General features: G+C 45.0%; 1 protein-coding gene across 5 annotated transcripts in view; it reads left to right on the top strand.

Moving 5' to 3' along the window:
- Positions 1-10,602, top strand: part of MORF4L1 (mortality factor 4 like 1) — a 41,255-nt gene extending 30,653 nt beyond the window's left edge. For all 5 annotated transcript variants that reach the window (XM_073304522.1, XM_073304521.1, XM_073304520.1 and 2 more), the window contains 4 exons: positions 1,977-2,065; positions 5,897-6,069; positions 6,404-6,488; positions 9,919-10,602. In XM_073304522.1, the coding sequence (XP_073160623.1) occupies positions 1,977-2,065; positions 5,897-6,069; positions 6,404-6,488; positions 9,919-10,003 (432 nt within the window). In that variant the 3' untranslated portion in view covers positions 10,004-10,602. The remainder of the gene's footprint in view (positions 1-1,976; positions 2,066-5,896; positions 6,070-6,403; positions 6,489-9,918) is intronic.
- Positions 10,603-27,587: the final 16,985 nt, after the last annotated feature.

The raw sequence follows: 27,587 nt of genomic DNA, 5'->3' as shown, positions 1-27,587 counted from the left end.
GGACAGGATTAAAATTCAAAACTGGACAAATGGCCTGAAATAAATAGGATGAAATTCAATAAGAACAAATGCAAAGTGCTCCACTTAGGAAGGAACAATCAGTTGCACACATACAAAATGGGAAATGACTGCCTAGAAAGGAGTACTGCAGAAAGGGATCTGGGGGTCATAATTGACCACAAGCTAAATGAGTCAGCAGTGAAACGCTGTTGTAAAAAATGCAAACATCATTCTGGGATGTATTAGCAGGAGTGTTGTAAGCAAGACACGAGAAGTAATTCTTCTGCTCTACTCCACGCTGATTAGGCCTCAACTGGAGTATTGTGTCCAGTTCCGGGCGCCACATTTCAGGGAAGATGGACAAATTGGAGAAAAGCAACAACAATGATTAAAGGTCTAGAAAACATGACCTATGAGGGAAGATTGGAAAAAATTGGGGTTTAGTCTGGAAAAGAGAAGATTGAGAGGGGACATAACAGTTTTAAAGTATGTAAACGGTTGTTACAAGGAGGAGGGAGAAGAATAATTTGTTCTTCACCTCTGAGGATAGGACAAGAAGCAATGGGCTTAAATTGCAGCAAGGGAGGTTTAGGTTGGACATTAGGAAAAACTTCCTAATTGTCAGGCTAGTTAGCACGGGAATAGTTAAGCCTAGAAAGGTTATGAAATCTCCATCATTGGAGGGTTTTAAGAACAGGTTAAACACCTGTCAGAGATGGTCTAGTAGTTACTTAGTCCTGCCCTGAGTGCTGGGGGCTGTTTCCAGTCCTATGCTTCTATGATTAACCTTCGGGATAGGAAAGGAGTTGAGAGAACACCAAAGCCTAGGGTGGATCTCGAACTTGGGTCTGCCTGTAAGAGTCTACCACAACTACTTCCTTTTGCTTTTAAAAGAAGTCACATTTTTAAGAGATGAGTAGCCATGACTTGAGCCTGAAATAAGGCTGTGGACACTTTCCCATGCAACTCTGAAAATGTACTTTAGTAGTGGTATTCAGTACAGTACTTTTTCCAGTTCTGGGAACATCAGTTTCTGAATCTCCTCAGACTGGAATGCTCTTGTGAAAGGAATTGGCTCATTGAATCCAGGTGTGACAAAAGATTTGTATTTGAGCTCATGTTTCAGAAGTGAAAAGTGAGTATAGTAACTAATATATACAGTTTAATTGTGGCTTGTATGTGTATATATAATGGCTTCTATGTACAGTGTTAAACATAGAATCTAAAATCCTTAATGGCACATGCATTTGAATAGTAACTCCTCTGCTTCTCTGTGCTCTGGTACAGTTGGGTGATGCCCTCTTTAGATAGACATTCCACCTGCATGCATTACAATTTACAAACATACAGGGTGTGCTCAGTGGTGTCTGAAATATGTCTGCTGTCAGCAAGCAGATCTTAGCAGAGAGTGAACAAGAAATGAGGAGCCCTTGATATCTGTAGGGAGCCAAAAGAGAAGAATCTGGATTCTTGTGTGTAACCCAATGCTATCCGCTATTAGATTTAGAACAGAATACTTTATTTTAGATAAAACTTAAAATAGTGGGCAAGGTTTGATGCATAAAGATATTGTGGTGCTCCGTCTTGTCCCTGGATGGGAGGAGTTCTGTAATTCCTACCTATATCCACTAGATCATGTAGGGATTTGTTTGCTGATGTTCTAGAATTCATAGCTGCATATTCTAAATTCTGAGGAGCTCTGCTTAGTCAAACAGTAAAAGATGACTTTTGAAAAGCATGTAACATGCAAAAAGAGAAGGGGCAAACTTGATGGAATGATTAGTTGTGATTTAATACCTTCATGGTTAAGTAAAATCCTAGCTCCAAATTCTCAACAGCTGAATGTTGTAGAAAAATTATTTTCTACAAAGGTCCTCTTGTATTTGTCAGTACTTTAAAACCAGTATGCAGACACAAATATTCTGCAGGTGAGACTATTTGCATTAGTCCATCTACTTATTCTTTGATTTTCATAGCTCTTTTATCTTCCTGCCAAGAAGAACGTTGACTCAATTTTAGAGGATTACGCAAGCTACAAGAAATCACGAGGAAACACTGATAATAAGTAAGTAATGGCATTTTAAAAGGCATGTCTTAGCCATTAAAATGGCTTTCTGCTGTTGACTGTTACAGCCTGTCCCAGTCCCCCTTCCTGGATGAGCATCGCTTCCTTGTAAATGGACCACACGTAATCCTGGGCCCAGTTTAGCTCAGGAATTTCTTAACCACAGATCTTTACTGTGGAACAGCACTAGAATGTTCTAGATCTTTGGAAAACCGCAAACCCATGAACACAATCCACCTGATTTGATCTCCCTGCTCTTGTCAGCCTTGCGTTTGTTCAGCATCCTTAAGCAAGGTAAACCACTCTTGCTGCCTTCCTCTTCCATTCCTCTTCGTTATCTGGTGGTGGATGGCTTCCCCCTCAGACCCATCCTTAAAGTGTCTCATCTGTGGTCAGGTGGTCAAACTGCAGCTTTCCAGCTATGTGCTTAGACCAAGGAGTTCCGGCCCTGTCCTTTTAGATTTGGATAGAGTCAAGTCAGTTATGCCTCCTGGTTGCAAATCCAGAACACAGCAGCAGAGAGTTAATCCGAGTTGATGGTTCTCCGACTCCCATTTATAGTCATTCACCTTTGTGACCAGTCCCCAGCCTGAAAGGAACGTTCTAATCCCCAAATGAAGGCTATAGCACAAAGTGACTACTGGTTACAATTAAAATGAAGGCTGAAATACAACCTGGAGTTCAGTTTGATCGAAACCTCTCCCAATCTCACAGCAACCACAGAAATTGTTAAATACAAATGGTACTTGAGTACCTGCAGTGCAAATCAAGAAGTGAATCTGAATAATTAAATAACTTCTGTGCTACCAAATTGTCAGGCTGGAATTTTCAAAGAAGCCTGATTCCTTGAGCTTCTTTGAAAATACCAGTGTAAATGTACCTGCTTGTTTCTCTCCTTCTATTGGTATATGTAACACAAGGTCCAGTTGCTAAAAGTGCTGTTCATAAAGGTGGCTAATCTTGTGCTCCTGTATATGCCAAAATCTAGGTTTACACTTTTGAAAATTGGGCTTGCATGTCTTTATATATAATTGTTATAGTTGGAGTGGCTCTGAATAGCTTAGGTTGATTAGCGTTTCCCTTATAACGCCCTGTTTAGCATTGCCCCCTATTTTATACACTATTTAAGTTTCCTGCAAGACCGTAGCTTACACTTTCTGACTTCTGAGTGCTTAACTGTGCAATCTTAATAGCTTTTGTTCTAGTTCTTTTAGTGGATTTTTCTAGGGCTGGACACTACTGGAATGCTCTTTCATGCACTTTAAGGCACATGAGGGGAAGCCCTTCTAAGAAGCTGCACAGTATCTTACCCTCTTTGTGCATCTTGTAAGGGCTCCTACGGGATTCTACCAGATCTAGGGCCTGATCCAATGTCCATTGAAATAAACACCCACATGATGTCAGTGGGAATAGAAACCTAGGGATTAGAACTGGGGTTCATCTAGTCTAGTATCCTGTCTCTCACAGTGGCCAGTACCGGGTGCTTTAGAGGAAGATACAAGAAACCCTGCAGCTTGCAGATATGAGATAATGTACCCTCCGTGAAATTCGTACCTTAATTACTAATAGAGATTGGTTTAAGACCTGAAAGGTTTTTTGTTGGTATTAACTGCTAGAATGCTGGGTATGCTTGTATTCCAAGTGAATGGTCCAATCCCTTTGCCTCCATTAAATCATGAGGCAATGAATTCCAGTCTAATTGAATTGCATGGAAGTGTTTCCTTTTATCAGTTTTGAATTTGCCATCTTTCAGTTTTATCAAATGCCCCCTTTTTTTTTTTTGTTTTGAGACAGGGAAAACAGAAGCTCCCAATCTCCCTTTTCTATGTCATTCATTTTATAAAGTTCTGTCACATTCCCTCTTACGTCTACTTTCAAAGATAAACTATCAGTCCTTCAATCTCTCATCAATGAGTCTTCCACGTTCCTAATTGTTCTCATGATCCTTTTCTGAAAACGCCTTTAATTCTACAATATCGTTTGAGATTGGGTGACTAGTGTTCCAGATGAGGATGACACTGATTTATATCATGGCATTAGAACTTCCATGTCTTCCATCCTGTTCTTGATGTGTCCTGACCTCTTGTTTGGGTATTATTGGACTCCTTGCAAAATGTCAGGAGAATAGCCTGGTTTAATGGATTCGCTATGGTAAGTGAACCCTGTAGAAATAAAACTAACTTGAGGGGAAGAGAATTTTTTTCTCCGGATGGTACATCTTTTTCCCTTCCTTACTCCTATGCAGAGCACAGCACTTTCCCTCAAATGTTAAATCTGTTTGATGTGAAAGGCTTATGTTCTTTGCTGATGTTACAGAAGTCTAAAGTTAAAAGCAGTAACCTCAACGTTTTGAATTTCCTTACGGGGATAAGGACTGAGTGTCTCTTCTGTTAAGAGAGATGCAGTAGTTGACCTCTTTTGTACAGAAGGCGAAGTTATGTGTGATGAAGTGGGAACAGTTTGTAATATTTCGTATGAAGCCAATATGTGCCTCAGTTTCCTGCTCACCTTTGCATGGCTACCCGATGTGGGGGTGGAGTGGGGGAGGATTAAATTATTTCTCAGGGTCTCTGAGGGTCAAAAGGGCGTGTGTCCCCTTCCTGTTTGGGTGGAGTGAAGTCGTTAAAGAACTGGTTGAAACCAACCCTGGTCAACAAGACAATGCAAGCTCCAATAACTCATGGATTTCCCTGCCTCTCAGCAGAGAAGCTAAGCAAAAACCCCAAATTGAGAACAGAAGACTGAGGGGAAGGTGAGTTCTGGAAGAAACTTGAGATCGCTCTCTCTCTCACTTGGGAACCAACTAAGGAGGTTGGACTGACACCCCCTTCCTCCGTTGAAAATGGAGTTCAGTACAGCATGGCTGGGCTCTGGACTGACCAGAATGGACTGTGCTTTAACCTTTGTTTCTCTGTGCTAACCTCAGGACTTCCTGTGCTGTCTTCCAGCTGCCTAATAAGCCCTGCTGGTTTGAAAACGCTGCTTGTGTGACTGTAAATACTGGGTGAGGTGCATTAATCCTGGAAGGGTGGACCAGCCTCTACCAGGAGTCTGTCTCAGTTGGACTCACTGAATACAGCTCATGGTGTAAAGCAGGAGTGCTGAAGCTCAGACTCAGGAGCCGATGAGGCTGTGTGGCCTAAACTGAAGGAAGAGTGAGACCACCATGGTGTTGGGCACATCGAAGGGTTCCTCCAACAGACTGTTTTAAAGCTGGAGGCATAGCATGGCTCTGGTGCAGACACTGTGTAATGACTTCATGACAGATAATGGAGTTGAAGATTTGTAGGGCCATATGTATTATGGTTTTGAAAAAGTGTGGCTAGATATTTTAAAATTCAGCTGCGTGAATGATTGTTTGCCATCATGAAGTGCAGGACTGCTTGAGCTATCAAACCCAGCTCTGACTTCATTCCAGTGCCAATTGTTGCTGAAGTTAGTAATGTGTGTGGCATAAAACTGACAAGCGTATGTTCCAAGACTTTAAGAAATCGCCTTTTTATCTTGCTTTGAATGTGCCACTTTAGTCATGCATTTGGATAAGTATCAGATGCAGGTGGGAAGGCAGAATGTTTCCTTTTAGTCACTTTTTTCTTAGAACTAAGTTGGCTTGAAGCATGTCTTCACGTAGAGCCAGAATACCCCATTTTTAAAAAGCAGAACCACTAGAATGATGCATATGTTTCTCTGTGCCATCTCATGAATACTGGCTCTTCCGACTTCTAAAAGTCAAGTGCACAACTACCCCGAAAAAATCACAGCCCTGGTGTTCGGTTTGGTTTTTTTATTTAAATTTTTAATGATATTTCACATTTCCTTTCTGTGTGCCAGAGAATATGCTGTTAATGAAGTTGTTGCTGGAATAAAAGAGTACTTCAATGTAATGCTGGGGACTCAGCTGCTGTACAAATTTGAGAGGCCACAGTATGCTGAAATTTTAGCAGATCATCCTGATGCACCTATGTCACAGGTCTATGGTGCACCACACCTACTACGATTATTTGGTAAGTATGGCATCTTGATTCCACCATAAAAAGGGACAAATGGTTACATTGCTCCAACTTCTTTTCTGTCCTGTTAATTGGAATAATACAGTGAATCAGAGTAAAATGCCTAAACAAATGACTCAGTTCTATCCTTGGGTTATTTATATACAATGTTCAAAGCCACAAATCACCTACTCAGAATGGAACTTTTCAAAACATAGTTGTTTAGACAAGCTTGCATAGGGAAGAATGGCAGTCTGAAGTTAGAACAGATCTTGGACTTATACTCATGTATGGTGAAACTTGTTATATTTGACTGTTTTTCATGACAACTTTATGCTTTTCTTAACAGTACGAATTGGAGCTATGCTTGCCTACACCCCTCTTGATGAGAAGAGCCTGGCTTTGTTGTTAAACTACTTGCATGATTTCTTGAAGTAAGTTCAGCCTTTCATGTTTGTGTGTTGAAGGTATTTTAAAAACGCTAAAGCCCTGATCCTGCAAACACTTATTTATATGCTTAATGTTAAGCATGTGTGTGTTTATACGACTGTGACCTGCATGCTTTCTGACTCATAATTTTTTTATGACAGTATTTTGATTATCATATTGACAGTGCATGTCACAGTTAATCTGAAACACTAATCCAGAGCAAGCACTTTGATCTCTTGACAGCCTTTCTTGCAGTTTTGTGGTGGTGGTCAGTTATGCATAATTAGTATTACTCTTCAGTAAAATGCACAATAGGCTGTAACTTGTTAAAGATTTCAAGTTTCAGGACCTAAATTTACCTAAAGCAGCTTAAATTTTTCTGTACTAACTAAACTGAAAAAAGCTTGCTTGGTTAATATTGCAGTGAGTCATACCTTTGTCGCAACACAGAGTTGGTACGAGAGGTCTTGTACTAGAAATTGCTTTGGCACTCTGTTGACGTATTGCAAAATTGTTCCTGATTAGAGACCAAGTGTGGTTCCATGTGAAGGCACATAACCAAGGTGAAATGCATGGGTTTTTGCAGTTGAGTTTTTCTATCATTACTCACATTCAGTAAAGTTCTTTGACATCTGAAGCAGTTTCCAACTTTCACGTGGTAAATAAGCACCCAACTTTCACAATAAGCCACAAATCAAGCTAATCCCATTTCAAAACAAGCCAATCCTTAAGAACCCCAACACTATGACTAGATTCTCCCCCAGTTTGCAGTCTGGGACTGTGTTGGGCCTGCTGTGCGCCCCTGAGTCTTCCCCCTGCTTGCCCCCCCTTGCCCCATGCTTGCTGGGAGCTGATCAATTAAAAAAAGAAAGCAACAAGCTATAAGCAAAAAAACTAGCAACTCACAAGCCCATTAAGCCAAAAACAAGCCCAATTTATACACTCCCTCTCTTTTCCAGTACACTGCTGTTTAAAAGGAAAAAGATCAATCAAACCATTTGGGTAGAAAAAAGATCCATTTTTGTTCTTGCATGCACTGCTGCAAACTGCTAAATCAGAGCAATTCCATCAGGAGTTTCAAAAACTGTCGTCTATGATTGCCTTAATGAAAAACATCTTTAATTTATTATGCAGCTTTATATTTTAGTTGTGTGTAGAGGCCCCAGTCAAGATTGGCACCCAATTCTACATACATGCAATAAGAGATGGTCCCTGCCATGAAGAGCTTATCCAAGTAGACAGTCCAGACAAAAGTGTGGGGAGGAGGAGCATTCTCCCCATTTTACAGATGGGGAATAGAGCTCAAAAGAGGTTAAATGACTTATCCAAAGTGTCTCAGTATGTGGCAGAGCTGGGAGCTAATCCCAGTTAAGTAGCTGAGCTACGAGACCATCTTTCAGCTCATTGAAAGGCCAAGCTTAAGCCATTTGTTTCTTGATGCGTTTAGAACTCTTTGATCTGCCTTTCCTGAAATATGTGCAAGGAGACAGTTACAAAGTTTAAGTCCCGTTTGTTCAATAGCACTTCGAGACACTTAGACTCTTACGTCAGTTAGGTGCTTTTTAAAGTTTTACTCTGTCTTACTATAGGACTTAAATGTGAAATCGAAAAGCGGGAAGTTCATGCTCTGTTAGTGGAGGAGCTGTCTACTCTAAAGAATCAGTCCTCTGTATTTTAGAAACTTAAAATCTGATTAAGTTCTAATTTATGAAAGAATCCTCTGCAGTTCTAAAATTTAAGAGGACTTCTAGTTATGGCTTATGCTTTAGAACTCCGGGTGCAGGGTTAATTCTCCAATTGTCATTGGTGTCTATGCTTATAATCCCCGGCAAATGCACAAGCACGATTCTTGCTTTCCAGTATGGGAGGGAAATGTCAGGCAGTCTGTCTTGTAGGCAATTTAAATACTTAATGTTTGAAATTGCTTGGCCTTGTGCCTTAATACTCCAGAGGCATACCATTATTTTCTCTATGCGCAAACTACCTGTTTATATCTAGTCTTTTTACCACCACATTCTGTTGCTGTTGCTTTCTCTTTATTCCTTCAATAAAGCCATTGTTTCTTTAACACTATTGTGAAGAATTGAAAACTGACTTAATTTCATAGATCAAAGACAGGCTAAAAGCCATTGGTAGCGAATCCATAACGTTTGAAAATGTTAGTAAATGAAGTGCAGTAGGTGATAAAATTAGTGATTCTCACAGGGGGCCTTACAGAACCATAAGAATATCCCCATTTAAAATGTAAAAGCTTGTGGTTCGGGAGGAAACCTGAATCTGCCCTACAAAGACGGCCTGAGTATCGCTGCAGCACTCAGTTTGTAGAATGCCATATTTACTGGCCACTCCTCTACTAGCCTTGGTTATAAATGGTACCCTACCAAATTCACGGTCCATTTTGGTCAATTTCATGGTCAAAGGATTTTAAAAATTGTAAATTTCATGATTTCAGCTATTTAAATCTGAAATTTCGTGGTGCCTTAATTTGTAGGGATCCTGACCTAAAAAGGAGGGAGGTGTTGGGGGGAGGAGTCACAAGATTGTTGTGGGGGGGGTGCGGTAATGCTCCCCTTACTTCTGCACCGCTGCTGGTAGCGGCACGGCCTTCAGAGCTGGGCAGCTGGAGAGCGGCGGCTGCTGGCTGGGAGCCCAGCTCTGAAGGCAGAGCCCCCGCCAGCAGCAGCGCAGAAGGGAGGGTGGCCTGGTGTGGTGGTTGTTGTCCTTGCTTCCACGCTGCTGCTGGCTGGGTGCTGCCCTTGGAGCTGGGCCTCTGACCAACAGCCGCTGCTCTCCGGCCGCCCAGCTCTGAAGGCAGCATAGAAGTAAGGGTGGCAATACCACAGCCCCTCCTGCAACTCTCTTTTGGGTCAGGATCCCAATTGGACACGTGCTGGTCCCCCCCTTTGAAATCCCTATTGTATAGGATAAAAGCGCATGAGACCAGATTACACGGTCCATGATGTGGTTTTCACGGCTGTGAATTTGGTGGGGCCCTAGTTACAAAGCTTCTCCTAGCACCTGTTAAGAACCACACTTGTTTGTACAGAACAGTAGGGTACTTTTTACCTGCCTGCTTGAGTGACTGGCAGACGTCCAGAAAGGACAGACACTTGATACGAAGCGGAACCTATTTCAACCTGGCGGAGGTCTTGCGGCAACACTTGGCTGTGGTCTCATTTGTTTGACAATATGATTTCACTGCTTGGAATTCTGAGTGAGGCACTAGGGAGGATTTCAATAGTACAACGTCTGACACCTGTCCAGAATTAAACTCTGTGTTTCTCTGGGCTGTTCAAAGACTGACAGATTTTTCAACAGCATATGCTGGAATCTGGTTCCAAGCAGTGAAATAACAGTTTGTGTACACTAAAACTGAAATCTTGAGACAATGAGCAACAAGGTATTTTAATTTCTGAATGTGTATATTTTTCACAGGTATTTAGCGAAGAATGCTTCCACGTTGTTTAGTGCCAGTGACTATGAAGTAGCCCCTCCCGAATACCATCGGAAAGCAGTATAACAGCATGCCTCTGTATAGTGAAGTAATACTTGGATCTTCTGTAACAGTGCTGTCCATGTCTACATTTTGTTTTGTCCTTCCATTGCACATGTCTCTTGCACAGATTATGTAAATTTGAAGTGAATAAAGTGTGTGTTAAAACTGAACTGACATTTGTAAGTTCTAAAGTTTTCTTTTGTTTGTTTTGAAACAGAAGCCTAAAAAGGAGGCTTTGGGAACCCATCAGTAGGATGTGGAAAGAAATGCGATTTAGCATATTTTCATTGTCTGAGCTCCTTAAAGTTTATAGGTTCATTGTTTTGACACTAAGCTCTTACCTAACCTGCATTATTGATTAGTGATGACAAGTGTGCCACAGGGTTGTGATCACCTAACTTACATGCTACTAATTAGTCTGACTTTCAAGCAGACTCACTTTCTTGGTGTTTGAAGTATAGCATTTGTTGATCCATAAATTCATTCCTTGCCTAGTGAGTTGAAGGATTGTGACTTTTCTGTTCTAACACAATGGAAAAATGTATTGTATCTTGATGTTCTGGAAATGTTGGTCTTTCAAGGAGCTATTTTTCAAGTCTTCAAATAAACTTTTTTATTTCAAACATTACCTATTTTGACTTTTTAACTGACCTGTGTCCTGCTTCATCTGTTGGAGCATTTTCACATGATCTAGCGCTCAGTCATAAATCAAATTGCTTTGTCATAGTTAAATCTGCAGTATTCTGAAAATATCAGTATAAAGTGTGAATTTGTGATTTTTAGTTGTAATTTGGAGGTGCTGTGTCTGAGCCTTCTTCAGCATTCCTTACTCCTAACTGAAATCTATTAGGATACAGCACTCCAACTTCTTTGACTAAAGAAATCAAACTGCATGGAACAGCAACAAAGCTGTAAAAGATCATTAGAAACAGTGTTTTGAAACCAATCAAACACTTTGAAAACAGACCACTTTTCAGCCTCTCCCAACCCATTCAGACAGCAGAAATTCACAGGACTGTGACCCTGGACAGATAAAATGTGAAGTATTTTTCTCAAAAAGCCCCAGTGTGCTTCTTGTTCAATAAACCCCATTTTCCAGTGGTAAAGAAGCATCAAAAGTCTTTATTTATTTTTTCTATTGATGGACTAGATTCCTCCCTCCAGTAGGGAATAATTCAATTCCTATCTACTGATAAGACAGTTGCAATATACTTGACTTGTATATCTTTCTAAACTAAATTGGGACAGATTAATAATGCAAACCATGCATGAAGAAACTTGTATATCTACAGTGGCTTTAATCCAGAACTCTTGAATAACTAACTTGGTAGTTCCAAACAATATGCATGAAGTCGCAGTTGTAATTTTACATAATATACACTGAGTGCAATGAGTTCTATGTATTTCTTTTGGATAATCCTTAAAAAAAATTTAAGATGTGTTAAATATGTATTGATATGATTTTTTGTCTGAGCAGACGAGAAACGAAAATTTGTCAGAATGATGTTTTCCCTCTTAATTTTCCGTCTGTATCTTTAATCACAGTATATTCATACAAGGTTGAAAGCTGTTAAAGCACATTGCCAAGCACTGATCTAACAAATTAAAATCTCAACAAGTACAATGGATTTTAGTCACTTCTGAGTGCTAAGCATAGTGCAGGGATCGGCAACCTTTGGCACGCGGCCTGCTAGGGTAAGCCCCCTGACAGGACGGGCTGATTGTTTACTGGCCGTGTCCACAGGTTCGGCCGATTGCCGCTTCCACTCGCCACGGTTTGCTGTTCCAGGCCAATGGGGGCTGTGGGAAGCGGTGGCCAGCACATCCCTCGGGCCACGCCACTTTCCGCAGCCCCCATCGGCCTGGAGCGGCGAACCCCAGCCGATGGGCGCTGCGATTGGCCAAACCTGCAGACACAGCAGGTAAACAAACCATCCCATCCTGTCAGGGGGCTTACCCTGGCGGGCCGTGGGCCAAAGCTTGCCGGTCCCTGGCATAGTGAATAGTTAAAGGATATAAATGAGGCATAGCCTTTCAACGGACATCTGCCTTAACATAATTAAATATTTATATAATGGTAGCACCCAGAGGCCCTAAATTAGGGTTGATCACCCTGAATTATCACTGCAAATTCATACCAGTACTTCAATTCTTATTTTTACAGCTACACACGCCTGCTAAGGACTTCACAATGGTGGGTCTTGACCCAAATATAAGCTTCCAGTCTGGGATCATTTGAAAGGATTTCAGACACTTGCGAGAGAGAATATTGCTGTGGTTGAACTATGAATATGTAAAGTCTTCGTAGGCGGCAGAATTCAGTCTCTCCAGTCTGAAATCATTGACACACCCCGTTGGCAAAAAAACCTTTTAAAATAACCTGGGAAAACATAGCTTCTTTTAGAAAATCATCAGAATTAAAGCTAGTTTCCTGTCTTAACACCTGACATTGTCATGGCTTCTATTTGGTTATCGATGTGATCTTAAACTTAATCTACAACAATAGCAACCTAAAACTTGCTATGCGTACATCTACCTCTTGTACATCTGCCTTCCCTCACCCTTCTAAACTTTAAAATCCAGTCTGGCAAGGGGACCCTCACAAATGTCTGATTTGATTATTTAAAGAAAGTCTGCTGTTTGAATCTTTAATTCTACGAAAAAGAAATTTATCTGCTCAGTAATTTATCTTTATAGCACAGCTGTACAGTATGAAACGCTTCTTTAGCCTTCGCTGCAACTGTTTGAATCCTGTATTGCTTAACTTTTTGGTGTTCATGATAGATTTGGATTCATCCTTCCATTGATGCTGCCTCTTGTGTTTAGATCAGGTAGGGATAACTGTCTTAACCATACATTTTTCATGAGGCTACCGACGGTTGAATTTTGAATGTTTAAATTATATTCTTATTTTTTAACAAGCTAACAAAAGAGCACGTTATCCACGCATGGTATGTGTAGCTTTTATGGTACGTGTTTGCATGGTATATGTAGCTTTTTAGATTAACTTTCAACGCTGATTTGGCAAATTGACTTTTCACCCGGTTTACAACATTTCCTTCTGTTCTGTTGCAGAAACTTTCTTCTGATGGTATTGGAGTGACCAAATGAGTCCAAAGTTTTCAGCCATAAAATCGTTCCTGATGTGTTACCACCTCTCTGCTCATCTCTGTAAACAACTGCTTTGTAGCAGTCACTACTTTCCAGTGATCTTGAAGTCACAAATCAATACGCTTCTTGTGAGTTATCCGAAGTACATAACGGCCATATTAGGCCAGACCAATGGCCCATCTAACCCAGTATCCGGTCTCTGGCAATGGCCTGTGCCAGATACTTCAGAGGGAATAAACAAAACCGGGCAATTTATCAAGTGATTCATTCCCTGTTGTCCAGTCCCAATTTCTGGCAGTCAAATTTAGGGACACCAGGAACATGGGGTAGCATCTCTGACCATCTTGGCTAATAGCCATTGATGGACCTATCCTTCAGGAACTTACCTTGAACCCAGTTGTACTTGTGACCTTCACAACGTCCCATGACAACAAGTTCCTTAGGTTGCCTGTGCATTGGGTGAAGAACTACTCGTTTGGTTTTTAATGCTGCTGGCTTTTAATGTCATAAGTTGATCCCCAGTTCTTGTGTTTATGTGAAACAGTAAATAACACTGTCTCTATACCATTTGTTGTTTTGTAGACCTCTCATATTCCCACTCTTAGGATAAGCGCAGACTCTGTGGGGGCAGGACATAGCAGAGGGCTGAGTGCCCCCTGGGCCTGGAGGGAGCTGGCACCTATGACTCTTGTTCATCTCTTTTCTAAAATGAACGGTCCCGGTCTCTTTAATCTCTCCTCATATGGAAGCTGTTCTAGGCCCCTCATCATTGTTTCTCTTCTTTGTGCCTTTTCCAGTTATAATCTTGTGAGATAGGGTGAACAAAACTGCATGTCTTACTCAAGATTTATATAGTGGTATTTGTTTTATTACTGAATTAGATAAGTCTTAGGCATAAAGACACAAACCATCTTGTGATCAGCATTGTACACATGCTGATTTCACATGTTAATCTGTCCTAGTCCATGTAAGTGGTCACTAACAGGTAAAGATTGTGCACAGTCTCTGCTGGAGTGACATGATTAGAATTCTGTGTAAGGGCGTGTCCCCCCAGCCCGCCCTTCCTGACTCTTCTCTTGATGTAACTGGAATCTCAAGATGCTAAAACGTGGAAATGCAGGAATTGTTTACAGCCACTGACCTCCATTAGCCAAAGGAGCTGCTGAGGGTGTTTCAGCGTAGGGGTTCTATAACCGGCTGCGTGTGCATCTCCGTGTCAATGGAACAAACCTGGTGGAGGAAAGCCACAATGTCTGTATAAAAAGTAGCAAACCAGCAAATGTTAAATGTCGAAGACTTAATCTCTCAAGAGATTGCATTGTGCTTAGCTTTTCAGCAGGAATCACTCTTCTGGTGTTTTTTCTTTTTAATTTTCTAATCAGCTTTTAACTAGCTTTGTTTGAAAGTGTGGAAATATTAAAGGGCAAATGGGATGACCTGGGTAACTATCGGCCTGTCAGCCTAACATTGATGCTGGGCAAGATAATGGAGTAGCTGATACAGGACTTGATTTTTAGAGAATTAAAGGAGGATAATAGTTATTGCCAAGCAATTTGGGTTTATGGGAAATGGATCCTGTCAGACTAACTTGATACCTTTTGAGCTGACAAGTTTGGATAAGGGTAACAGTGTTTGATATAATATACTTGGACTATCAAACAGTGTTTGAGTTGGTACCTCATAACACTTTGATTAACAAACTAGAATGATATAAAATTAACATGGAACACATTAGATTAAATGCTGGCTAATCAATAGGTCTCTAAATATAATGGTAAATGGGGAATCATCAAGCAGGTGTGTTCTTGGTTGGGTCCTGCAGGCGTCTGTTCTTGGCTCTTCCCTATTTAACATTTTTACCAATGACCTAGAAGAAAACAAACAATCACTGAGTCTGTAGATGAGCCAAAAATTGGGGGAGTGGTAATTAATGAAGAGGACAGGTCACTGATAGGGTGATCTAGATCACTTGGTAAGCTGGGCGCAAGCAAACAGTATGCGTTTTAATACAGTCAAATGTAAATGTGTACATCTAGGAACAAAGAATGTAGGCCATAGTTACAGGATGGCGGACTCTTCCCTGGGAAGCAGTGACTGAAAAAGATGTGGGGGCCATGGTGGAGAATCGGCTAAACGTGAGCTCCCAGTGTGACTGTGGCCAAAAGGGCTAACGCAATCCTTGGATGCATAACCTCTCTGTTCCTACACCTCTGTATTTGCCACTTGTGTGCTCATTGCTGGAAAACTATGTCCAGTTCTTCTGCAAACAATTCAAGAAAGATCTTGTAAACTGGAGAAGAGCCCCGAGAATGATTAAAGGCTTAGGAAACCTGCTTTACCGTGATACTCAAGGAGCTCAGTCTCCTTAGTTTAACACAGACCAGGTTAAGAGATGATGTGATGAATGTCTATAAGTGCCTATATGGGGAACAAATATTTGACCATGGGTTTTTCGATCTAGCAGAGAAGAGTGTAACCCAATCCCCTAGCTGGAAATTGAAGCCAGACAAATTCAGACTGAAAATAAGGTGTAAATTTTTAAGAGTAATTAACCTTTCAAGCAATTTACCAAGGGTCCTTGCGGAGTCTCCATCACTGGCAATTTTAAAATCAAGATAGGATGTTTTTCTCAAAGTTCTGCTCTAGGAACTATTGTGGGGAAGTTCTCTGGCAGGAGTCTGACTAGATCATGGTCATAGAATCATAAAAGTGTAGGACTGGAAGGGACCTTTTTTAGTTGCTATGGAAACTCTAAATTACATGGGGAGCAGCTCATGTTAGAAAGAGAGGCTTGTTTTGGAGGCTCACAGGACCTCAGTAGGTCATCTATGATCCCTTCTAGCCTTGGAAGCTATGAATCTATGGACATACTGAACCAGGAAAGAGCAGCTTGAGCTGCGTTAAATTGATATGGTCAATCTGATGGCTTTCTGGAAGCTATTAACATCTTTAGTTAACTCTGCATTAAGCAGTCCAGGTTTGACAGCCAGGTCACCATGTCCCAGTTTACATCTTAGTTTACCCATCACTGATGTGACAGGGTTAGAACTCCCATCAGGTGAGTCCATGTACTATGTGACCCTTTCAAAGTTGGAGACATCAAATAGATCTGCTTGAGGAGGAATAGATGCCAAATATTGCAGGGTGGTGAGCTAGAACCAGGGGTTACTGCATCTCCTGGTGATAGGGGAAATGGATCCTCAGAGTCAGAGGAACTGAAGGACTGCCTGATGGTGCTAACTGCTTTAAATCCATTGTGCTGAGACCTCTTTGGCCTTCAGCAGGTTGGTTGGTCTGATTTTTGCTTGGGCTTCTTTCTAACAAGCAGCAGACACCTGGATTCCCCCTTTCCTTGTGAGGTTGCAAGGTCCCTGCCAGCTCAACAGTGTTTTGTTCTGGGAAGGGCAGAGTAATTACAGTAGCCCTGGCATGCAGCTCTCTTTTCAAGCACGCTGATTTGCCCTGGTTCTCATATTCTACTTCTGGCTCTGTCCATACCTTGCTCCCTTTGCCTCCTTCCCTTCCTCAAGCATTTTGCCGCCTTTCCCCATCCTCCCCCACTGCTACGACGAGCCTCCCTGCTCCTGTGCAGCAAGTCCCCAGCCCACTTTCCCAGCGTCCTCGTCCAAACGCTGTTTCTTAATCCTCCCTCCCTCCCTCCCTAACATCTTCTCGGCTGTGGCTGCTTCTACTGCGATGCCTGCTGCATCATTTATTTTAATGTCTACTTTAGACTGAAAGCTCCCTCCCAACCGGTTGCCCTGGGTGTTTATCAAGCCCTCTACACCGATAGCGCTTTATGCATTTGTGTGGTTAAAAACTAAACCTGCAAAACCAGTCAGCCTTCATTAAGTATGGCAGGTTTGCTTTACTGCCAAATAGTCTCATACCATTCTTTCTGGTCGAATCAGATCTTCCCTGGGAAGGGAGTTGGGGATTTCCCCCTAATCATACAAATCTTATTCAGTCTACTCTCCAACTTTGCATGTCTGAAATGTTGATCATCAAACTTTGGAATCAATTCCTGCTTTGGCCTAGGGACCAATGTGTATGTGCCACTGAATAATGCTCAGATAAGTTTCTTAGTCTCTAAGGTGCCACAAGTTCTCCTCCTTTTTTTTTTTTTTTTTTTTTTTTTTTTTTTTTTGCGGATACAGACTAACACGGCTGCTACTCCGAAACCTGAATAATGAATATGGCTTTCCTGTCCTCCTGAAGGCAGTTACTGTGGCTTTATTCAGAGTGAGTGATATTCCTAGGCTGGATGCAAAGGCATAGAATTGACGAGAAGTCCAGGACTATAGGAATACCTGGAATATAGTATTTGTCTGGCTATTCCCGTGCCCTAAAGGTTAAGAGGGGCCATTAAGGCACAGGCCAGAATAATGGTCAGGGCAGAGCTTTGTTGCCCTGGGGGAATCTCCAGAGGAGATTGTGCCTGAGACCCTCTGATTCACACAATAAATATGGAGATCAGCAGATGCACTTGAACAGGAGCCATCCTGATGTGCACAAGAGACCGTGATTATCAGGGCATTTCTATGAGGACTCCTTGACTTTGCATTTGCAAATCACTCCCTCTACCTGCCCATCCCCACCTTGCTCCATCAGATGTCAGATTTGTTTAACCTCCTGGATATGCTGCAAAGTGCAGCTACTCTCAGGGGGGTCTGAGCTGAGGACTGGAGGTGGCTGCATGCATGGGTGGTCTTTTTGTGCATCTTTAATTGTGCTCTAAGAAGCCCAGAGCATAAGGTTTTAAAGAGCTGATTTTGTGACTTTTGCACAAAACTGAGCTTTGTCCCCTGGCTGGCTATTGAGAAGTAAAAAGACAAATAGGAAAGATCTAAAGGACCAGCAAGCGTCTCCTTAAATGGAAATAAGGACACTGAGCAATTAAGTTTCTGCAAGTTGCTATGGAAACTCTAAATTACATTGGGAGCAGTTCATGGTTGCAAGAGTGGCTGGTTTAGGAGATGCAGGGGGCCCAGTCCAGAGAGGGCCCTTTGCCCTGGTGTGGAAGCTGATAGTGAGAAGCTGGCTGTGGACTCAAGCCGTGCCCCAGGGTCTACTGGGAGGGTGGTAGGAGGAGGGGCTGAGTGGGGTCTCTAGGAGCTACGGGTGCATGGTGTAGAAGAACACATCTCTCAGCGCTTGGGCGTTGTTACAGATTGCTGTGTGCGCCGCTCAGAGTGCAGCCTTCAATGAATAGCTTTGAGACTGTAATTAGCAACTACTTCTTGTTTATCCCGGCTATTACCCAGCAGGGGAGCCCAGATTACATTCTGAATTAGAGCAATGCGTTGGCAGTTTGCCAAACCACCCCTGCGAGTGGAAGCGGGGGTCTCCCTTCCAGCACACGGAATCTGGAAAACGGTATTTTGTGTGTGCGCCATACGGATCTGCTGCAATTCTTCGTTTGTTCCTTTGGTAGGAACTAGATCCCTGCATGTTCTGGTTGGAAAAACGCAACCGCTGTCACTGAGCTGGGCAACGTGGGGTAGAAGGGAGCAGGAGAGTTTGGTGCCTGGAATTAAGTTGGCCTAGGAATGAGACTAGGTAAATTTCAGAGTGACGAATGAAATAGCAATAATGGCGGTTAGGTTGGACATTAGGAAAAACTTCCTAACTGTCAGGGTGGTTAAGCCCTGGAATAAATTGCCCAGGGAGGCTGTGGAACCACTGGAGATTTTTTTAAGAGCAGGTTGGACAAACACGTGTCAGGGATGGTCTAGATCAGTGGTTCTCAAACTTTTGTACTGGTGACCCCTTTCACACAGTCAGCCTCTGAGTGTGACCCCTCCCCCGCTTATAAATTTAAAAACACTTTTTTAATATACATTCAGTGCTATTATAAATGCTGGAGGTGAAGAGGGGTTTGAGGTGGAGGCTGACAGCTCGTGACCCCCCCCCCATAAAAACCTCTTGACCCCCTGAGGGGTCCTGACCCCCCAGTTTGAGAAACGCTGGTCTAGATAATATAGTCCTGTCATGAGCAGAGTTGTCCTCAAGGGGGTGTGGGGCCCAGGACAACCCCCTGCTCTGCCCCAAGCCCCTACCCCACCTCTTCCCACCCTTGCTCCACCCTGCCCCCATTCCACTACTTCCTCCAAACCCCCGCCCCGCCTCTTTCCGGCTTCATCCCCTCCCCCGAGTGGTGCTTGGAGCCGGCGGGGCAGGGTGGAGTGGACTGAGGCTGGGTCGCTCGCTGCTGCCAGCACCAGGCCCCCGCTAACTCCCCAGGCCACCCTGGACTGCACATCCCGAAGCGCAGGACGCGGGGGGTTGCCCTGGGCCGTCCTATGAACGGGACGGCTCTGGCCCTGAGTGCAGGGGACCGGACTAGATGACCTCTCGAGGTCCCTTCCTGTTCTGTGATTCCTTGCTTGTGTTTTTCAGAATCCGTGGCCAAACCAGATGCCAGATACTAGGGAAATCATTGTCTTCTCTTCGTGCCATGCTCGGGCAGAGCCTGCTGACCAGCAATGCCTGGAGATAGGGGCTGGACACAGCAGCACCCAATAACATGAAGGCTTCTTGTGAGGACCTCAAAGCACTTTACAAAGGGGAGCAAATAACCTCCTTTTACAGAGCAGGGGACCTAAGGCTCAGAGCAGTGATGACTTCCCCAGGGTCACACAGTGAATCAGCTGGAGAACCTGAAATAGACACTCATCCTGCTGGCTTCCAGTTCTACATTTCTCCCCACTGGACCATACTGGAGTGCCTAGCCAGTGATGCTTCTCTAGACCAGTGTTTTGGAGAAAGTGCTTCTACAAACAGTAGATTGACTTAATTGGAGGACAAAGGGGGAGCGGATTCTGGCTAGACCCCGGAGAGAAGACTAGTTGGAACTGATTTTTTCTTATGAAGGGAGTTGGTCGCGATCCTTATATTTAGCTTGCCTAACCTTCCCCTGGTCAAAGGCCCTTGCCTGTCATTTGGGAAACTCTCATGCTTCATGTGTCTGCAGCAGAGCGCTGAAATTCAATAGGGACCATCCTGGGGCTGGAGAAGTGGCTTTTCTGTGTCCCATGAAATTCCAGTCAGGTTGTGCGGAGAAATTAACTGTTGAAAATCACCATTTCCCTTCTCTCACATGTGCTCCCCTGGAATAATTTGGGCAGCCTGCCCGTGTAATCCCAGAGCACGAACGTTCTCAAGAGCGGCCGGGCCACGCCACCCTCCGAGAAAGCTGCAGTAGCTCCATGCATTGTACCAGGACCGCCTGGGAGCTAAAGAGCCAGGGATGTGTGTGTGGGGGGGAGAGCTGTGCTATGCAAGGCTGCAACCAGCCGCCCCTACTTATGGCAAGCCCTTGGCTCCAGTTTCCCATCCCCCTTTGTATGCATGGGACAGAACCACGTATTATTTTACCCACTGGAGCCCTGCCTCGGTCAGTGCACAGGATGGATGTGCAAAGGGGCAGAATAAAGGTTGCATGGGCAACAGTCAGTCCAGCATTTCCGAATTTGAGTGCTTGGCTTTGCAGGCTAAGTACCATTTTTAACCTACTTTTCTCTGTGTGCAGGACCTAGAAGAGCTGCTGTTGTTAAAACAAAGGATTCTGGCTTTGACCGCTGGAGGGTACCACATGTTACCAAAGCCAGCCAAGAATCTTGTTCTTGTGTTATGGTAGGACTCGGTTTTGGTTGTAGTGGGTGGTGTGGTTTTGGCGGGGCCCAGGGGACTGTCCATTGTCCCGCTGGAAGCCACAGGGACCTGGTGGTTGCTGCTGGGAGGGCACAGGGTGAGGATTACAGCTCAGCATTGTGACAGGTCAGAACGGGAGACATCCTGTGGTTGGGTGAGCGTTTGGGGGACCAGACGGGGGCCCCGACATAAGAAGGCAGCAATCCTGCTGGAGGGAAGGAAATGGCTGCGATGGAAGCAAGCGCTGACTGAGGCTGAATGACCTGGGGGCAGTGGGAACAGGACATGGTGCCAGCCCTCTGTGATCTGTTACTTTATCCCATTCTTGGTTTAAATAGTGAAAAAATCAGGCAGTCCCCTCACTGGCTACCTGCCAGTCCTGTGACAGGCTGCACTGAAGGAGACGGGCTGCAAGCAGCTCCCCCTCTCTCAGTAAGCAGAAATCCAACCCGGAGTTTCTGACCGAGTGTTCCTGAGCCTGGCTGGCAGGAATTCCTGCATCTGCCTCCGTCCAGCACAGCTGCAGCGCCAGGATGTGGCCTAGGAGCTGCTGGCAGGTGTGGTAGCTGACTAGGCTGGTACCAGATGGCGTCCGGGTGTCTTGGGTGGATAGCGGCCAGCCCAGCAGCTCCCATATGCCGCGGTGATACAGCAGATAATTATAATCCAAAATCCCTTTATCTGGTGAACTTGAAATCCTGCATAGTGAGCAAACTGCCCCCCAGGGTCCTTCACCCTCCCAGGGCTTGTGCGCAGAATGGAAGAGGCAGGTTTTAAGTGTGGTCTGAAAAGTGACTGCATGAAAAAATGGCCACCTCCTAGTCTGCAGATCGGCCCCTGTGGGAATTCAGCATCCTGGCTGCTGACTCCTGCGACGGAATTAAGCCGTGTTGTGTCTTTTTTGCCATCCTAGCCCCTTAGTTGTCCCAGCAAGGAGCTGGGTTCTAGTTCACCCTATGCAGCATGCACAGAATTGGGCGCTGAATTGCAGCTGGTGACATCTGTGCACCCCTGGTGAAGACTAAGGGACAGTGGGGTGATACCAAGGGCCTAACGCAACATAGAATCATAGAATATCAGGGTTGGAAGGGACCCCAGAAGGTCATCTAGTCCAACCCCCTGCTCAAAGCAGGACCAATTCCCAGTTAAATCATCCCAGCCAGGGCTTTGTCAAGCCTGACCTTAAAAACCTCTAAGGAAGGAGATTCTACCACCTCCCTAGGTAACGCATTCCAGTGTTTCACCACCCTCTTAGTGGAAAAGTTTTTCCTAATATCCAACCTAAATCTCCCCCACTGCAACTTGAGACCATTACTCCTCGTTCTGTCATCTGCTACCATTGAGAACAGTCTAGAGCCATCCTCTTTGGAACCCCCTTTCAGGTAGTTGAAAGCAGCTATCAAATCCCCCCTCATTCTTCTCTTCTGCAGGCTAAACAATCCCAGCTCCCTCAGCCTCTCCTCATAACTCATGTGTTCCAGTCCCCTAATCATTTTTGTTGCCCTTCACTGGACTCTCTCCAATTTATCCACATCCTTCTTGAAGTGTGGGGCCCAAAACTAGACACAGTACTCCAGATGAGGCCTCACCAATGTCGAATAGAGGGGAATGATCACGTCCCTCGATCTGCTCGCTATGCCCCTACTTATACATCCCAAAATGCCATTGGCCTTCTTGGCAACAAGGGCACACTGCTGACTCATATCCAGCTTCTCGTCCACTGTCACCCCTAGGTCCTTTTCTGCAGAACTGCTGCCTAGCCATTCGGTCCCTAGTCTGTAGCTGTGCATTGGGTTCTTCCATCCTAAGTGCAGGACCCTGCACTTATCCTTATTGAACCTCATCAGATTTCTTTTGGCCCAATCCTCCAATTTGTCTAGGTCTTTCTGTATCCTATCCCTCCCCTCCAGCATATCTACCACTCCTCCCAGTTTAGTATCATCCGCAAATTTGCTGAGAGTGCAATCCACACCATCCTCCAGATCATTTATGAAGATATTGAACAAAACCGGCCCCAGGACCGACCCTTGGGGTACTCCACTTGATACCAGCTGCCAACTAGATATGGAGCCATTGATCACTATGGCTGATATGCTGAACATGCTGAACACGGGGCTCTTTGGTTATGATGCAAAAGATGGAAAGAACCCAGCTGAATCCCAGGTGCAGGGGGGCATGTTCTGGGTTTGTTGAAAACAAACTCGTCTCTTTACTTGTGAAATGAGCGGGATGGGTACAGACATCATTGAACCAGAGCCCGCGCAAAGGTATTTGCCGTAATGATTTTTCTGAGCAGGCTTTTCCCCCTTCTGTCAACATTTTAATCCCATCAATGTCCAGGCAACTTCTGGCAAGGATGGGTCTGGTTTGGCTTCCATGGGGAATCCCCAAGATACATTTGCAGGTCTCAGGTTGTTTTTGTTTTTGTTATGATCTGCATGAGAATCTCGGAAACAAGGGCTCAGAGGAGCAGCCTAACCTTGAGAGGACTTCCTTCCTTCCTGCTTTGGAAAGAACTAAAGCCCTGAAATGTATCAGTAAGTGCAGCCTTGGCTTCTCTGTCCAACTCCTACCCTTCTCATTCCCTTGTCTACACTACGAAATTAAGTCGAATTTATAGAAGTCGGTTTTGTAGAAAGCGTTTTTATACAGTCTATTGTGAGTGTCCCCACACAAATGCTCTAAGTGCATGTAGTCGGCGGAGTGTGTCCACAGGACCGAGGCAACCGTCGACTTCCGGAGCGTTGCACTGTGGGTAGCTATCCCACAGTTTCCGCAGTCTCTGCCGCCCATTTGAATTCTGGGTAGAAATCCCAGTGCCTGATGGGGCTAAAACATTGTCGCGGGTGGTTCTGGGTACGTATCGTCAGGCCCCCCCTTCCCTCCCTCCGTGAACGCAGGGGCAGACCATTGTTTTTTGCGCCTTTTTTCTTGAGTTACCTGTGCAGACGCCATACCACGGCAAGCATGGAGCCCGCTCAGCTCACCGTCACCGTATGTCTCCTGGGTGCTGGCAGACACGGTACTGCATTGCTACACAGCAGCAGTTTATCGCCTTTTGGCAGCAGACAGTGCAGTATGCCTGGTGGCCGTCGTCGACGTAGTCCAGGGTGCTCTTTTAACCAACCTCGATGAGGTTGGGGCGCCTGGGCAAACATGGGAGTGACTCACCCAGGTCATTTCCCTTTTAAGTTTCGTCTCATGGCGATTCAGTCCTACTGGCAGTGCGCTGTCTTTTAATCAGCAGCCAGCAGAAGACGATGGCCAGCAGTCATACTGCACCGTCTTCTGCCGAACACCCAGGAGAGGACAATGGCTAGCGGTCATACTGCACTGTCTTCTGCCGAACACCCAGGAGAGGACAATGGCTAGCGGTCATACTGCACCGTCTTCTGCCGAGCACCCAGGAGATGACGATGGCTAGCGGTCGTACTCCACAGTCTGCTGCCCAGCAAGATGTATAAAGATAGATGAAGTGGATCAAAACAAGAAATAGACCAGATTTGTTTTGTCTTCATTTTCTCCTGCCTCCCTCTGTGAAATCAACGGCCTGCTAAACCCAGTTTTGAGCTCTATCCTTGAGGGGGCCATTCAGTTTCTCACAAAACCCCACCCCTTTTGTTGATTTTAATTCCCTGTAAGCCATGTTGTCAGTCGCCCCTCCCTCCGCCGGAGCAACAGCAAACAATCGTTTTGCGCCCTTTTCCCTGGATTGCCCGAGCAGGAGCAGACACCATAGAACAGCAAGCATGGAGCCCGTTCAGCTCACCACAGCAGTTATGACCATTGTAAACACCTCGCGCATTATCGTGCAGTTTATGCAGAACCAGCACCTGAAAAACCAGGCGAGGAGGCGACGGCAGCGCAGTTATGAGGACATGAACACGCTTTTCTCTAAAACCTCATTCCCCCTGCAATTTGGAGATCATGGTGTTAATGGGGCAGGCTCATGCCATGGAACACCGATTCTGGGCTCGGGAAACAAGCACAGACTGGTGGGACCGCATAGTGTTGCAGAATACCAATATCTGAAGCGCAAGAATACCAAGATGAGAGCAGCCCTCACAGTTCACAAGCGAGTGGCAATAGCCCTGTGGAAGCTCGCAACGCCAGACAGCTACTGGTCAGTCAGAAATCAATTTGGAGTGGGCAAATCTACTGTGGGGGCTGCTGTGATGCAAGCAGGCAACGCAATCACTGAGCTGCTATCAAAGGTAGTGACTCTGGGAAATGTGCAGGTCATAGTGGATGGCTTTGCTGCAATGGGATTCCCTAACTGTGGTGGGGCCATAGACGGAACCCATATCCCTATCTTGGGACCGGATTACCAAGCCGCCGAGTACATAAACCGCAAGGGGTACTTTTCAATGGTGCTGCAAGCACTGGTGGATCACAAGGGACGTTTCACCAACATCAACGTGGGATGGCCAGGAAAGGTTCATGACGCTCACGTCTTCAGGAACTCTGGTCTGTTTAAACAGCTGCAGGAAGGGATTTACTTCCCAGATCAGAAAACAACTGTTGGGGATGTTGAAATGTCAATAGTTATCCTTGGGGACCCAGCCTACCCCTTAATGCCCTGGCTCATGAAGCCGTACACAGGCACCCTGGAAAGTAGTCAGGAGCTGTTCAACTATAGGCTGAACAAGTGCAGAATGGTGGTACTGTGTACATTTTGGACGTTTATAGGGTCGCTGGCGCAGTTTACTGACTCACTCAGACCTCAGCGAAACCAATATTCCCATTGTTGTTGCTGCTTGTTGTGTGCTCCACAATCTCTGTGAGAGTAAGGGGGAGACGTTTATGGCAGGGTGGGAGGTTGATGCAAATCGCCTGGCCACTGAATATGCGCAGCTAGACACCAGGGCAGTTAGAAGAGCACAGCAGGAAGCGGTGTGCATCAGAGAAGCTTTGAAAACCAGTTTCATGACTGACCAGGGTACTGTGTGACACTTCTGTTTGTCTCTCCTTGATGAAAATCTGCCCCCTTGGTTGACTCTAATTCCCTGTAAGCCACCCACCCTCCCGCCTTCGATCACAGCTTGCCTGCAAAGGAAATAAAGTCACTATCGTTTAAAAAAACATGTATTTATTAATTATAAAAATAGGGAGATAACTCACAAGGTAGCCTGGGTGGGGTATGGGAGGAGGTTAGGAGGGAAGGAAAACTTTAAAACTTGTTTAATGCCAGCCTTCTGTTGCTTGGGCTATCCACTGGGGTGGAGTGGTTGGGTGCCCGGAGCCTCCCACCCTGCGTTCTTGGGCGTCTGGGTGGGGAGGCTATGGAACTTGGGGAGGAGGGAGGGCGGTTAAGCAGGGGCTGCAGCGGCAGTCTGTGATCCTGCTGTCATTCATGAACCTCCACCAGACGCCGGAGCATGTCCGTTTGATCCCGCAGTAGCCCCAGCATTGCATCCTGCCTCCTCTGATCTTCCTGCCGCCACCTCTCCTCACGTTCATCGGCCACCGTCCTGTACTCTGCTATTGTGTCCCTCCACACACACTGCTGAGCTCTGTCAGTGCCGGACATCTGCATGAGCTCAGAGAACACGTCATCGCTCCTGCGTTTTTTTTTTTTTCACCGCCTTATCTGAGATAGCCTTTGGGACGGAGGAGGGAGGCTTGAAACATTTGCAGCTGCTGGAGGAAAAAAAGAAAGTAAAGTATTTAAAGATACATTTTACAGAACCATGGCTATACTCTTTCACGGTGAACAACACTATTCACACTACATAGCACATGAGATTTTGGTGCAAGGTCGCATTTTGCATCTTATATTGAGTGCCTGCGGATTTGGTGTTAGAGATGACACGCAGGGCCGGGCAACAGAATTTGGGTTGCCGGCGGCCATGGTAAGCCATAGTCTTTCGGCTTCTGCAACCTGCATAACAGCAGCCCCCTCCTTTCCCATACCAAGCAAAGCCTGTTGAGCTGGCCATTTATTGCTGCAGTTTTCCTGTTAACGTGCAGCAGCAGAAACCAAACTAATCCCCTCCCCGCATCCAATTCTCTGGGATGATCACTTCCCCTCCCCCCACCGTGTGGCTGGTATCAGGGAAGATCCCTGCTAGCCGAACGCAAACAGCTTGGTGCCAATGGCCCCCCTCCCACCATGTGGCTAACTGCGGGGAGGATTTATTTTCAGCCATTGGCAAACAGCCCAGTAGGAATGGCTACCTCTGAATGTCCCCTTAATCAAATTCCCCTATTTCAACCAGTTTACCATGAACGATATCACTCTCCTGAGGATAACACAGAGATAAAGAACGGATGTTGCTTGAATGCCAACAAACATCAGGACCATATGCTGCCAGGCTTTGTCATGCAATGATACCAGACTACTTGCTACTAGCATGGCGTGGTAAAGTGTCCTACCATGGAGAACGGAATAAGGCTGCTGGAATAATCTGGTTACCTGTGCTGATGAGCTCTCCATGGTCACCTGTGCTGATGAGTCCGCCTGGCCAAAAGGAAATGAGATTCAAAAGTTCCCAGGGCTTTTCCTGTACACCTGGCCAGTGCATCGGAGTTCAGAGTGCTGTCCAGAGCAGTCACAATGGTGCACTGTAGGATAGCTCCCGGAGGCCAATACCTTCGAATTGCATCCACACTAACCCTAATTGGAAACGGCGATCTTGATTTTCAGCACTAATCCCCTCATTGGGGAGGAGTACAGAAATCGCTTTTAAAAGCCCTTTATGTCGAAAAAATGGCTTCGTTGCGTGGACGGATGCAGGGTTAATTCGGATTTAATGCTGCTAAATCCAACACAAACTCATAGTGTAGACCAGGCCTAATAGAAATAGACACAACTGAAGTATGGTGCTTGCTTCATTGTTTTGAT

The sequence above is a fragment of the Lepidochelys kempii genome, chromosome 10, assembly GCF_965140285.1.
Source record: "Lepidochelys kempii isolate rLepKem1 chromosome 10, rLepKem1.hap1, whole genome shotgun sequence".
Lineage (NCBI taxonomy): Eukaryota > Metazoa > Chordata > Testudines > Cheloniidae > Lepidochelys > Lepidochelys kempii.
Note: the sequence above shows the minus strand (reverse complement) of the source record. Positions and strands in the feature narration are given on the sequence as shown.